Source organism: Ixodes scapularis, unplaced genomic scaffold (assembly GCF_016920785.2).
Source record: "Ixodes scapularis isolate PalLabHiFi unplaced genomic scaffold, ASM1692078v2 PGA_scaffold4__175_contigs__length_147842914, whole genome shotgun sequence".
Classification (NCBI taxonomy): domain Eukaryota; kingdom Metazoa; phylum Arthropoda; class Arachnida; order Ixodida; family Ixodidae; genus Ixodes; species Ixodes scapularis.
In genome coordinates, this window is record NW_024609879.1 from 137891351 (window position 1) to 137904839 (window position 13489).

Below are 13489 nucleotides of genomic sequence, written 5' to 3' on the forward strand. Positions count from 1 at the left end.
GTGTGCTATCCCGGCTGGTTCTCTCATCGCAAACACATGCGAAAGTGGCACATAATTATAGAAGTAGAGCTCAAGCTTGAAGGATAAATTTATAATTAGAGCTTAGCTCCGGGTACTCACCACAAAGTTTGCAACAAAGCTTGTTTTAACGGTTTTATTGTGCTCAGTATTCTTGGTGCCTAGACTTCCAAAAAAGTAACCTTTATTCTTTTCTTTTGATGGGAAAATAAAATCGTGTTTTGCGTGCAGAGTTTGACCTAAAGTGTTTTCTTTTGAGTCGACCAACAGGGCATGGTTGTTATTCCGAAACTGAAACACATTCCCCAGCTATGCAATGCTTCGGAGGCTGAAACAATACGAGTATAGGAGCAGTTTATTTGAGACGCAAGACCGCATGTAATTTTTTTTTTTTGGGGGGGGGGGGGGGGGGTCTATTGTTTTTTGACAACAACAGAAGTGAAGGTGTAAGCCTACCTTTTTGCTGCAAGATGTCCCGTCGTCTGCTGTTACATTCAAACTCCAAGATGAGCCCTTTTCATCACGAGGCGTTTTACAACGGAGAAAACACCTCTGCAACAGATTGTCCTGCAAGGAATATATTGTACAGCTCTTTTGGTATGTCTTAGTAGAGCTGTCGAACTTTAAATACATCGGATAATTCACGGAGTACATGTGCTTTTGGAAGGAAGCGCCGGGGGGGGGGGGGGGGGGGGGGGGGAGGCGGCAGGGGTTTCAGCGTGTTACAGCACCCAAGTTGGGAGTCTAAGAACGTGAAAACTAGGCCCACAGAAACGAGGTATCCAGTGCACGATATTCATTCTTGCTTCCGTGGATATTTAAATCAGAGTGCGCCTTCGTGTTGTGAAATCAGTACTCGAAATGCACTTTAAAGGGCGACTGCCAACTCCAAAATCTCTTCTTTCGTATTACAGTCTTCAAAAACCGTATTCTAGAGTTAAGCTTCGCTACCGGTAGTAATTCGTGCCGTCACTTCGCACCATGGATTGGGCACGCACCCGCTGACCTCGCTTTTCGAAACGTTCAGTCTACTATATCTATATCCTTGTTTTTTCCTCTATAAATCACAAAATGAGTGATATAACCTTAGAATATTGCATAGGAAACAAAACAAAAAACAAAAACATTTAGCATGCAAAACAGCTCGTTAACGATCCGCATCCCCTCCCGCCGAACGGAGGGGGGAGGGAGAAAGAGATTGCGCACCCTCGTTTCTTATGTTGATGATGTCTTTAGCGAAGCATTTTTCCCAAATTCGCAGACGTTGCGAGTTGCATGTCTAGAGCAAAAAAATAATGACGGTGCTTTTACGAAAAATTCCAAGTCAATATAGAAACTTGTAGCCCGGCAGTGCTGGTGACGAGACATCGGTCGTCACCCGGCTTTTGTTCATTCTATTTTAAACACGGTGGCTCTCGGCATCTGTCCCAAGGACAATAAGAAGGATGAGGGCGGAGGGAAAGTCAGCGAAGGCTCCGACGGGTTATTTTTTATGTCGGAGAGACCAAGAAAATTTAGTTATCTTTCGCGTCGCTCAGAAGTCTACAACGCGTCGTTTTCCGCTTCACCTTTTTAAAAAGAGTTTGTGAGCCACAAATGAAAACATTGTCAAAAAGGAAAATCGAACTAAAAAATGACGTGTCTTTTGTATGCCGAGAAAGGTCCCGTGGCAAGCGTACAGCGAAGTGGGATCTGATTGGCCGGTTTGGAGACGCGAGTTCTGGTGATCGCCGTGATCGATGAGAAGGTAACAGACGATGTTAAACGACACTTCCTGGCTAAAGTCATCCAAAAAGGCCAGGAGTGCGAAATTTCGACATTTACGTCATGAATTGTGGCGGAAGCTTCGAGTCAGGTATTTTGAAAATATATTTTTCTTTGTAAAAGTTTCTGTGCTTAATATATTTAGGGTCTTACCTAACAATCCAATTCGGTCGTTTGAAACGACAAAAAGAAAAAGTTCATGCAGAGGTTGTCAGCGGCTTTTTAAAGGAGCGGTGCAGCGAGTTTTGTGCTTTGCGCCAATGCCTCTCAGAATGAATACCTGAACATTAAAACCTATAAAACACGCGTTAGTGTTTCTTTCCACGCAGTGGTATTGTGGCAGAAGAAAATAAAGAAGAGCGAGCAGCCTTCGCCCCTTTTAACTCTTAGCCAGAACTAGCCGCCGCGTGATTTGGAGCCGATTGTATGTCCCCATTATTTATCATAGCCACGGGCTAGGGTTAGCAGTGCACACACGAGCTGAGTTCCAGATATTGTTATGGTATGCATTGGGGTTGGGAAAGCCCCGGCGGCGCGGTGGTGATGAACACGACACGCATGATGAGGACGACCTGCTTTTTTGAACCGCCGCGCGAGTCTTGCAGGTTCGGTGGCGGTTCAAACCTCCGAACCTGCAAAGGTGCGTCGTCCTCCCTTTTACTGACGCGCCCCCATGCAGACACAAGATGATGGGAGGAACGAGGCGTTTTTCTCCTTCTCCGGGCAGACGGGAAAGAGTTTCCGTCCTCGCGCCTCATCTTCTTTCGGTTTCGTTTTCGGAGCACGTCGCGCACGTTGTTTAATAAATGCTCTTGAGTTGATTAAGCTGCAGCGGCAAAGAAGGCCGCCTGTAATACAGTCTTCCTGTCCAAACGTGCAGAACATTTCGGTTGCATTGACGTTTTTACCACTAATTTTATGAAACGAGCAAACGAAGCCGTTAAAAACAGCGAAGTTCGGGAGCAGCGACAGCAGCGCTACGTACACTGGGCTGTGAGGAGCCGCCCTCGGGTACGAATCTATGGCACAACGGGCCTGCTTTGCCTACGGACTGGCGGCACCTCCGATTATCAACACGATGTCCGCCGTTTCTCCCTTTGCAGCCGGAAAGACGGAAAAGGGGAAGCGGCAGCAAACTCCATTCTTTCTTTGGGTCTCCTTGTGTCAGCTATCATCGCAAATGGCGTGCTGTGCGGCGAAGAGGCGTTAAGAACCGACGCCGGGTTGTGGTGCGAGAGTTCTACATCAAAAATTGTTTTCTCGCTTTAAACAAAAAAAATCACTGTGATCAAACTTTTAGAATCAAAAGACAATCGATTCTTCTCCCAAAGCCACCATATTTTGTATTTTTACTTGGACCAGCTCAGGGTGAAATAAGTGGCTTTTTATGCGTCATAAGGCACTTTTTGGTACTTTCATGATTTTCTTTTTACTGCAAGATATTTATTTGAGCGGTTTTAAACATTTTTATAGAGCACACACCTGCACGGCAGCCGGTAAAACCTTCTATGAAGTCAGGGGAGCAATCAGATATTTTTTACTAAAACAACAAAATTGGAAAAACTTTTTATAAAAAATTGTGTTCAAAAATATTTAAATTAAACAAAACTGCGTAAGCCCAACCACATTGTAAGCCGTGCAAATTTAAGAAAACAAATATTGTTGAGTGTTTTATAAAAAATCGAATTTTTCATCAATTATTGAATGATGCCTAGTTTCACGCTGTTTTTAAAAGTTAAAGCCGCGTTCAATTCATAAAAAAAAAATGTTTTCGACAAAATATTTTAGTTAATGGCTACGGACATTGCAGCAAAAGGCCATGAATTATTTTTGGAAATCAAAGGCGGTCGAGCGCAACGTCTGGGACGTTTGACATGGAATGACCCATTGAAGTTTGATGCGCCGTGTATATGCATGCGCCCAATGTATATGTTCAACTGATGCTACTGGTATGCGTAATGTATCTACATGTGTGTATAATAAAGGTTCCTGAAGGACCCAAGTGTGATGGTGGCGTGAGCAAATATAAATATTTGATAGCGAAGCTGTTCATGGCGAGGATTCCGTGTACGTAAACATAGAGTTTAGAAACTCTACGTCAACAAAATTCGCATCGCCCTCTCTTTGTCGTCGTTCCAAGCGCTCGCGTGCGTAGTTTCTTCAGCTTTCCCGGGGTGGCCGTCCCGTCGCGCGTGTCTAGTTTCCCCCGGCTCATCCGGGAGGCAGTAGTCGTCCAAGCAAACATATATATAAAAAACAAAGACATGTTGCCGCTCTTCATTTTCATTTTCACTTCTCTCGTCGTAATGGGGAGGCCGCGTAAAGTCCCGACTTCTGAAGAGCAACGCTCCTACGAAGAGCAACGGCGGGATCGGCAACGAGAATGTCATCGGCGGCGCGCGGCAAACACCACCGTCTGTGTCGTGTGCTAATCAGCTTCGCTGGTCATTCACCTTCACTGTGTGGAATGACTTGTAATTTGCTTTGCCACGTGCTCTTACTGTCGCGTGCTGTTCTGTAGGGAAGTGCCAAAATCCCACTGCTCAATTTTTAATTCAACCTAATTGACTGTCGCATATTTTATTTTTTAATCCTCCAATGTGCTATCTCTAAATTACGCTTTTTAAAACATGGTAGTTTCATCGTATCCAGTCAGTGACTTCTATAACAAAATTGAAACATTAAATCAGAGCTGGCGTCAGAAATGAAGCTTGTCATAGTTTCTCGCAAACAAGAAAGATTGCTTATGTTACTCTATCCCTTTAGCACAAAAAAGATTAACCACTAAATGTGTGACAACATTTTATTATATGTCAATTATCACTTTTTTATTTAACCGTATGCAGGAATCAAGACTACTATGAAATCAATCACCTCCATGACTTTCTTTTGTTTGCATTGCAGGGAGCGCGGCGCGTGTAAGAAAGGTCTGTTGTCGCCTGGACAAGCGCGAGAAGCAAAATGTAAAGAACGCAGCCAGAGCGGTTCTGCTATACAAAGCAGGTATTGATGATATGCGCGATTTCTGCACATAATTTTATACAGCAAACTTTGCACGCACTAAACGCTCGTATGTGGCTTTCACACACAATGTATAATGCAGAAGCACAATTAAATTCTATTTTGTTTTGTATGCAAAGGTCAGCTAAACGCATCAATGACACACAGTGATGTCTCCTTAATATGGATACCACCGTTCCCCCAAAAGATCGCTCCTAATGTAAGTTGTTTATAATAATAAGACAAAAATGCTTGTTTCTTTCCAGGTTGTCCCCGAAAATGGTATCCATATAGCGGGCTATTTGTATTAACTGTGTACGTATTAACCAGAAATGACTACGCTTAGAGTTGGAAATTTTCAGCGAGTGTAAGATCAACATTTAGTATATAAATATATTTAACAAACCGAAGTTATTCAAGTCCAGGAGACGGAGATAATGACTTAAGATGAACTAACAAGTGACTTTTTCCCTACATTTTTAGAAAGTTAAAAGATCTAGAGTCACAGGTTTGGCTTTAGTATGAGTATAAACCGACAGGTGGCACGGCTCTGTTTACGAACACTGACGGAAGGCAGCGCATAGGCAGAAGCTATGTGGGCAGAAGCGGCCAGGCTCTCCGTGTTTTGCTATTGCGTTGTGTGGCATGCGCTCGTTGTTGGCGTTGTAGTGACGATTATAGGTTTATTTGTGCGTAGTATTTTCTGCAAACGTATGTCGTACGTTATGCCCGACTATTTGAGCTTGCTACCAGAGCCTAAAGGGCAGCGGTATCGAAACAAACTGTACGTGTACGGCTTTGCATTCGACGATCCGTACGCCCTACACAGGCCCGCTGGACTTCCGACGTGAAGTTGCTACCACCGACATGGATCACTCACGTCGTCGTTTATTTAGTTTTTGCGCCATGCAAGTTGACGGCCGACACGGTGCAGGCGTACAAGTCTCTCGAGGCCTACGATTACTTCGAGCCTGTTTCCGCGCAGCTGGCAAGATCCGGAGACTGTGAGTCTGCGGAAGTGTATTTAATAACCGATTATATACACACAGCATCCCTCAAGTCAATGTATGATATTTTCTGAACCTCATAATCAGAAGGCACGACAAGCGGTGACGCTTTGTCCGTTCTGCCGCCGATCTCATTCCGCTTGGTAGCACGGGCGTAGCGAGCCACAGACAAGCGCTTGGCCGGTGCTTTGTGCGCGAAGACCGTGGGAATAAAATCTGGATGGTCTCGATAAGGCGACGGTTTCTCTGTACATAAGCAAGCCTCGGGACGGAGATTGAAATGGAAGCCGCGCTTGCCTTCAAGAAAGTGCTTACCGCACAAACGGTCGTCTGCGCGAAGCGACAATTCTTCTCGACCCACATATATTATCCACCTTGTGCGACTTTCACAGTCCGCCGCTAACTTGTGAAATATAAATCCGATACTTTTGCTGTACCTTTCGCTGCAATTAACGGCCAACACAGTTTTGCGGGACGTTGAAATGCTGTGACGTCCATGCAAAACATGCGCCCTTTGGCCCACACCACCCGGCTCCGGTGTGATCGCAGCGCCGCCGCAGCTCTGTGACGTCAAGCCCACGTGTCGGTCTATAGCAATAATTTTATGCCACTAAATAACGACTGTTTGAAAAAAAAATAAAAAAATAAAAGGATGTTTTTGCAGAATGACAAGATTTACCAAGTTATATTTTTATGCTCCTTGGATAAGTTTAGTTTTCAATGTTAGTCTCATAATTACGTAGTGGGTACGTATATATAATTATTTTTTTTTTAGTTTACGAACTTACAACAATTCTTATGCGCCATTTTGTTTTGGATATGGGGATGTCTAGATGTACGAGCATAATTTGAGATAATTATAAGGTGTTCTATAAATATATCGTTACCTGTTCATACCGGTTTGGGGCGTCCAACTAAAAAGCATTATCTAAATTTGGCTTTATGGATATTCATTCACCTGTCGTCGTAGAACCTATACATATAACATTCATATTGCGCCGTTGTTACCTTATCTTCGTGAAATCCATCAGCATGATTGCGAGCTCCCATTTCCTTCTTACAAGTTTCGTTTGGAGTTGTGAAACTGCCAGGCAGCCTTTTTGTATCTAGATTGGTGTCATGCCCTTCAATTCTCAGGCATTCAAATCGTCTCTCTCTAAAAGAAATAAAGGCACTATAAACAGGCAGTTTATCTTTATAAACGGTTGTGAATCAGATAACACAATTAGAACGTGCCGTTTGAGACGGCATTTTTAGCGTAATTCGGAGATCAATTGACAAACATTTAGTGTTGGCTGGGAGAAAAAAAAAATATTTTTTTTAAGATTGATTTGTACTTGTTCTACTTGTTTGCTGCAACACTGAAAAAATAAAGGTACCATGAACCCATCAGAATGTGGCTTTACGTGACCCCCTGACAAGTGCGGAGAACTGAGTCCCCTTTGTTCTGCTCTGGTGTGCTGCTGTGTGACTTTTATGGAAGTTTTGCAGGTAGACTGTAGTTATTATTCAATGTCTGATAAAAAGTCTAACTGACGTTATAAATACGTTAGTATCTGTCTAAATGGTGCTTGAACTTTGCTGTTTCCACGGTGAATACACTTTTTAGCACACCGCTGTTGCAGTAATTGCTGCGTGTTAACGCGCGAGATAGGAGTTAGAGAAGAAACAAAGTCAAGACGCTGAAACGGGGATCGGTGTCAAGCCAGCCTTACCGAACATGTTCTGTAGACACCCACACTTATAAAACCACGGCATGGCATGTACCGAGCACCATATTATTGCTCCGCATCCCACTGAATGGCGGGTTGGTCATTAAGCACGCCGAAGAATGAACCACGTAGCAAGAGGCGTGAAAACAATAAGCCACGTCCACGTTTCTTAAAGAGCCCCTTAAGAAAGTAAGACAGTCTGGTTGAGAAAGGTTTGTTGAAAAATTACTTTTATGCCAAAAAAACAATTTAGAGCAATATTGGCGCCGAGAATTTTAGTATAAATTCTGAGCGGACCGTCCATGACGTCACGGAATGGTCATGCACTCTTTCCACCTCAACGAGATGGTCATACGCTCTCTCCTCCTCAGCGTGACTGACTAAATCGCGTCTCGCGCCGCGAATATTGCTCTAAGACATTTGTTTTCGCGTAAGATTAATTTTTTTAACCTGCGCGTCCCTATCAGACTATTTGAAAAATATATTTTTGTTTCAGGGGTATTTTAAGGATGAGGACCCACGGGCGGTCATTAAAAATGACTATACAGTATTATAACGCTTGGTCTCTACCTGATGAATTGGAATATATTTAATATATACCAGTGTGTATAACAGGAAATTATATTTATATTGATATCAAATGTACGCATGAGTAAATTAAAAATGAGCTCCATGTGAACATGTTAAAAGTGGCGCTTTTGTTTATACATGGTTTGGTAGTACAAATGGGCAATGCTTAGGGTTGGACCGATTTGTCTCTAATTTTTTTAAACTGTAGATTAAGAGCGTTTTCTTTGCATATGATGGCCCTTTTTTTCAATTTTATGTTTGTTTAAGAGGTATATTTCATGCTATACAGGCTTCATGGAAGTAGATGCACAATCAATTTCATGACATCGGCTTGATTCGTGCGTCTGATACTTGTAACAGTCATTGACGGGTCTACTTTCAAAATGAGTACTGAATTGCATAAGGATTTGTGTCTAACGTTTGTTTTAAGGCTCGCACGAAAACAGAAGTAAAGGGCAAAAGTAGGCGTTGTTTTGTGGTACAAGTGCACCTCCGTTAGGCGTTAACACAAGGTATCCAAACTTCTGTCAGACAAATTTCATTATATAGTAGTTCGCATATTGCCCTTCTTTCAAAATTCACAATTTGATTTTCTGTGAAATGGTTTGAATCTGCAAAAACAAATTCATCTAAGACAAAATAGGTTATTTTACTATATGTTTAACCAGTTGAGAGGTAATGTTAGTGTAAACGGGGTAGATTGTTGCATACACAAATTAGCAGCTTTTGATTTCAGTATAGGTTGCTCAGTTTTGTCGAAAATGAGCAAAAAAGATTTTCATTTCATTTCATTCCATTTATTGTTCTCTCAGGGCCCGAAGGCATTACAGAGAGGAGTGTTTTTTTTTTAAACGGAAACACATGAGTATAACGATACATAAGGCAAGACATAAAACAAAAGTTATTGAACATAAAAAAACTTAGTAATGGCAATTTTATAATCAGTAGCATCAGTTATCGAGACTATGGGTGCAGGAAGTCGATTCCAATCTATTGAGGTCTGAGGGAGAAAGGAGGCATTGAAAGATGAGGTGTTACACTGGGGGACGCCCACTTTTAGATGGAGATTAGTTCGTAGCGAAGTGTAAGATGGTTCTAAGAATAATGTTTGACGAAGTGTTGGATTAGAGTAAAAAATCTTCTGAATAAGACAAATCCAGGATATTTTCCTGCGAAGATAGAGGTTAGGCAAGGAAAGGGATGCTTTTATAGATGTGACGCTGGATGTGCGATGATAATAGGAAGTTATTTCGGAATTTTTTTGTTTGTTTGTTTATGGCCACTTGTGCCATCTGCTGAGTTGTGACCAAAATGAAAGGACTGCCTGTTCAGAAAAATTCATAGTCTGGCACTGATTTTGTCCTTCACATGTAGACTCTTTTAAGTAGCACTGCATGTGCGCAACCGCGACACCTCTCTGTCCTAAATGTTGCCCATCCCTTCCGAATTCAAAACTCCACTGAAATCCTGAAGGCCTTAGGTTATCTCCATACAGCTCGTGATATCATTGCCGTCTTTTCACGTGACGTGGAAGACATGCATTAGAGCCTTGATCTCGCCCCCTACTCAGTTTCGTCGCCGAAGCTCTACATCTCCACGGTGCCGTGAAGTTTCAGAACTCAACAGCAATCTCCGTTTCAGGATCTCTCGAACTCATCGACCTGCACCTGCGCTCGGCTCTCGTTGCGCATGAAGGGACATGTCTATGCAAAGAAAGCCGGAGTCTGCATAGCTTCGTGCCTGGCCCCATATTGAGTGAAATTTGCTTGTTCTTTGTCCACAGGCAGCTAGATAAGGCTCTCACAAATCTAGCGCTAGGCACATCCGTCTACAGATGTGTCGAGGAATATCTCGTCGTACATAAAGCTGTTTTAGATTCCTCAGTCATCACGCACACCTCCTTTGAGAACTCGCATGGTGTCAAATTCAAGAGGGATGATCCCACACAGGAGGGACTGCAGTTTCTAGACATTCGGCTAAGACCTTGTAGTGGAGATGTCCGATACATAAAACTATTTCTTATACGTGATTACACAAGGTAAAGCAATACATGCGCGTGATGGCCCCGGTGCGACGCGTCCCTCCAGTTTCGAAAGTGAAACATGAAACTGTTTACGCAGACGCCCGCGCCCTCCGGTGGCATACCGCCGCAGGCTCTAGTTGCTAGACGCCGGAGGAGAAACCGAAAGTAAACGTGTGATGTCCACCATATATTGGTCTTTTCAGCATAAATCACGCAAGCCGGTCCTTCCTTTCAACAGTTACCATTCAAAAAACGTCAAAAGCGGAATCGTTAAAAACTTCTCTACTTTTCTCTTCCGTCTTTAGTCAGGCCGCCGCTGAGGGATCGGCGTCATTGAAGCACGTAAACAAATGTACAAGCTGCCATATAACTATGTTTTTCCTCGTCCTCGTCCTTTCTGGCCTTCATGTTGCTTTCCTTTATCCCCGTTGTTTTGTGGTAGCTGTGTTTACTGAACTATGTACTACATGGAATGAAAATGAACTGAAGTTATACGTCTTGACCCGGCACGAATCCCCGCACGAGCTCCAAGTCCCCGTGTTCGACCTGCTTCGTCGTCTTTAAACGCGGGTACACGACATCTCCCCTTCTCCTTATTGTCCAAATCGACTTGGTGTCCTCACCAATTTTTCTGATCGTGTAGTGTACCCACGTTGTGCCCTTACTTGGATATCCTGAGTTAAGTATATAGAAATCATGCTTATTAATTAAGGTGTTTTGTTTTGTTAGAACTTTCTAGAGTTGCTTCTGCATTGTTGTTTTTTGTTCGCTTTCTTTAAGGGTGTCGGCGTTTTGGAGGGAGCTTTTGCTTGGGCAGAGCGGCCGAGATGCGGGAGCGGTTCCCCCGCGGTCGTTAAGAAATGTCTCGGGTTTCGGGAGTCTGCTCGGACAGATCCCTGGGACAGCCCGTTCTTGCAGCTGCTTGTGGCTTTTAGCCGAATGAGCCGAAAAGGGGATTTGCAGCCAAGCTTTGCCAGTGCACTAAACGTGTCGCGAATCTTTCACAGGAGCATCACCCACCCTTGAGCGAGCATCATCTGTTGCCGGCTGAGCAACGTTTTTGTTTGCCACGTGCCTCCACGATCTCAAGGGTCGTCATCAGAGCTTGGAACAACAATCTCTATCGTCATCTCGTCAGCCGAAGCCACGTCACCTCCTCGTGACCTCGTCAGAAGGCTACAAAAGGAATCGGCAAGACTGCCGCCTCGGGATTTGCAGCCAAGCTTTGCCAGTGCACTAAACGAGTCGCGAATTTTTCACAGGACCATCACCCACCCTTGAGCGAGCATCGTCTGTTGCCGGCTGAGCAACGTTTTTGTTTGCCACGTGCCGCCACGATCTCAAGGGTCGTCATCAGAGCTTGGAACAACAATCTCCATCGTCATCTCGTCAGCCGAAGCCACCTCATCACCTCGTGACCTCGTCAGAAGGCTACAAAAGGGATCGGCAGGACTGCCGCCTCGGGATTTGCAGCCAAGCTTTGCCAGTGCACTAAACGTGTCACGAATCTTTCACAGGAACATCACCCACCCTTGAGCGTCGTATGTTGCCGGCTGAGCAACGTTTTTGTTTGCCACGTGCCGCCACGATCCCAAGGGTTGTCATCAGAGCTTGGAACAACAATCTCCATCGTCATCTCGTCAGCCGAAGCCACGTCATCACCTCGTGACCTCGTCAGAAGGCTACAAAAGGGATCGGCAGGACTGCCGCCTCGGGATTTGCAGCCAAGCTTTGCCAGTGCACTAAACGTGTCACGAATCTTTCACAGGAACATCACCCACCCTTGAGCGTCGTATGTTGCCGGCTGAGCAACGTTTTTGTTTGCCACGTGCCGCCACGATCCCAAGGGTTGTCATCAGAGCTTGGAACAACAATCTCTATCGTCATCTCGTCAGCCGAAGCCACGTCACCACCTCGTGACCTCGTCAGAAGGCTACAAAAGGGATCGGCAGGACTGCCGCCTCGGGATTTGCAGCCAAGCTTTGCCAGTGTATTAAACGTGTCGCGAATCTTTCACAGGAGCATCACCCACCCTTGACCGAGCATCGTCTCTTGCCGGCTGAGCAACGTTTTTGTTTGCCACGTGCCGCCGCGATCCCAAGGGTCGTCATCAGAGCTTGGAACAACAATCTCTATCGTCATCTCGTCAGCCGAAGCCACGTCACCACCTCGTGACCTCGTCAGAAGGCTACAAAAGGGATCGGCAGGACTGCCGCCTCGGGATTTGCAGCCAAGCTTTGCCAGTGCACTAAACGTGTCGCGAATCTTTCACAGGAGCATCACCCACCCTTGAGCGAGCATCGTCTGTTGCCGGCTGAGCAACGTTTTTGTTTGCCACGTGCCGCCACGATCCCAAGGGTCGTCATGAGAGCTTGGAACAACAATCTCTATCGTCATCTCGTCAGCCGAAGCCACTTCACCACCTCGTGACCTCGTCAGAAGGCTACAAAAGGGATCGGCAGGACTGCCGCCTCGGGATTTGCAGCCAAGCTTTGCCAGTGCACTAAACGTGTCGCGAATCTTTCACAGGAGCATCACCCACCCTTGAGCGAGCATCGTCTGTTGCCGGCTGAGCAACGTTTTTGTTTGCCACGTGCCGCCACGATCCCAAGGGTCGTCATGAGAGCTTGAAACAACAATCTCTATCGTCATCTCGTCAGCCGAAGCCACTTCACCACCTCGTGACCTCGTCAGAAGGCTACAAAAGGGATCGGCAGGACTGCCGCCTCGGGATTTGCAGCCAAGCTTTGCCAGTGCACTAAACGTGTCGCGAATCTTTCACAGGAGCATCACCCACCCTTGAGCGAGCATCGTCTGTTGCCGGCTGAGCAACGTTTTTGTTTGCCACGTGCCTCCACGATCTCAAGGGTCGTCATCAGAGCTTGGAACAACAATCTCTATCGTCATCTCGTCAGCCGAAGCCACTTCACCACCTCGTGGCCTCGTCAGAAGGCTACAAAAGGGATCGGCAGGACTGCCGCCTCGGGATTTGCAGCCAAGCTTTGCCAGTGCACTAAACGTGTCGCGAATCTTTCACAGGAGCATCACCCACCCTTGAGCGAGCATCGTCTGTTGCCGGCTGAGCAACGTTTTTGTTTGCCACGCGCCGCCACGATCTCAAGGGTTGTCATCAGAGCTTGGAACAACAATCTCTATCGTCATCTTGTCAGCCGAAGCCACGTCACCACCTCGTGACCTCGTGCGAAGGCTACAAAAGGGATCGGCAGGACTGCCTCCTCGAGATTTGCAGCCAAGCTTTGCCAGTGCACCAAACGTGTCGCGAATCTTTCACAGGAGCATCACCCACCCTTGAGCGAGCATCGTCTGTTGCCGGCTGAGCAACATTTTTGTTTGCCACGTGCCGCCACGATCCCAAGGGTCGTCATCAGAGCTTG

At 45.4% G+C, this 13489-nt stretch overlaps 1 protein-coding gene across 1 annotated transcript in view; it reads right to left on the reverse strand.

Moving 5' to 3' along the window:
- Positions 1-298: 298 nt before the first annotated feature.
- LOC115321139 overlaps positions 299-13489 on the reverse strand; it is a 153704-nt gene continuing 140513 nt past the window's right edge. The window contains exons 11-13 of the mRNA XM_040218599.1: positions 6798-6945; positions 475-585; positions 299-346 (exon numbers count right to left, since the gene is read on the reverse strand). Of these exons, the coding sequence (XP_040074533.1) occupies positions 299-346; positions 475-585; positions 6798-6945 (307 nt within the window). The remainder of the gene's footprint in view (positions 347-474; positions 586-6797; positions 6946-13489) is intronic.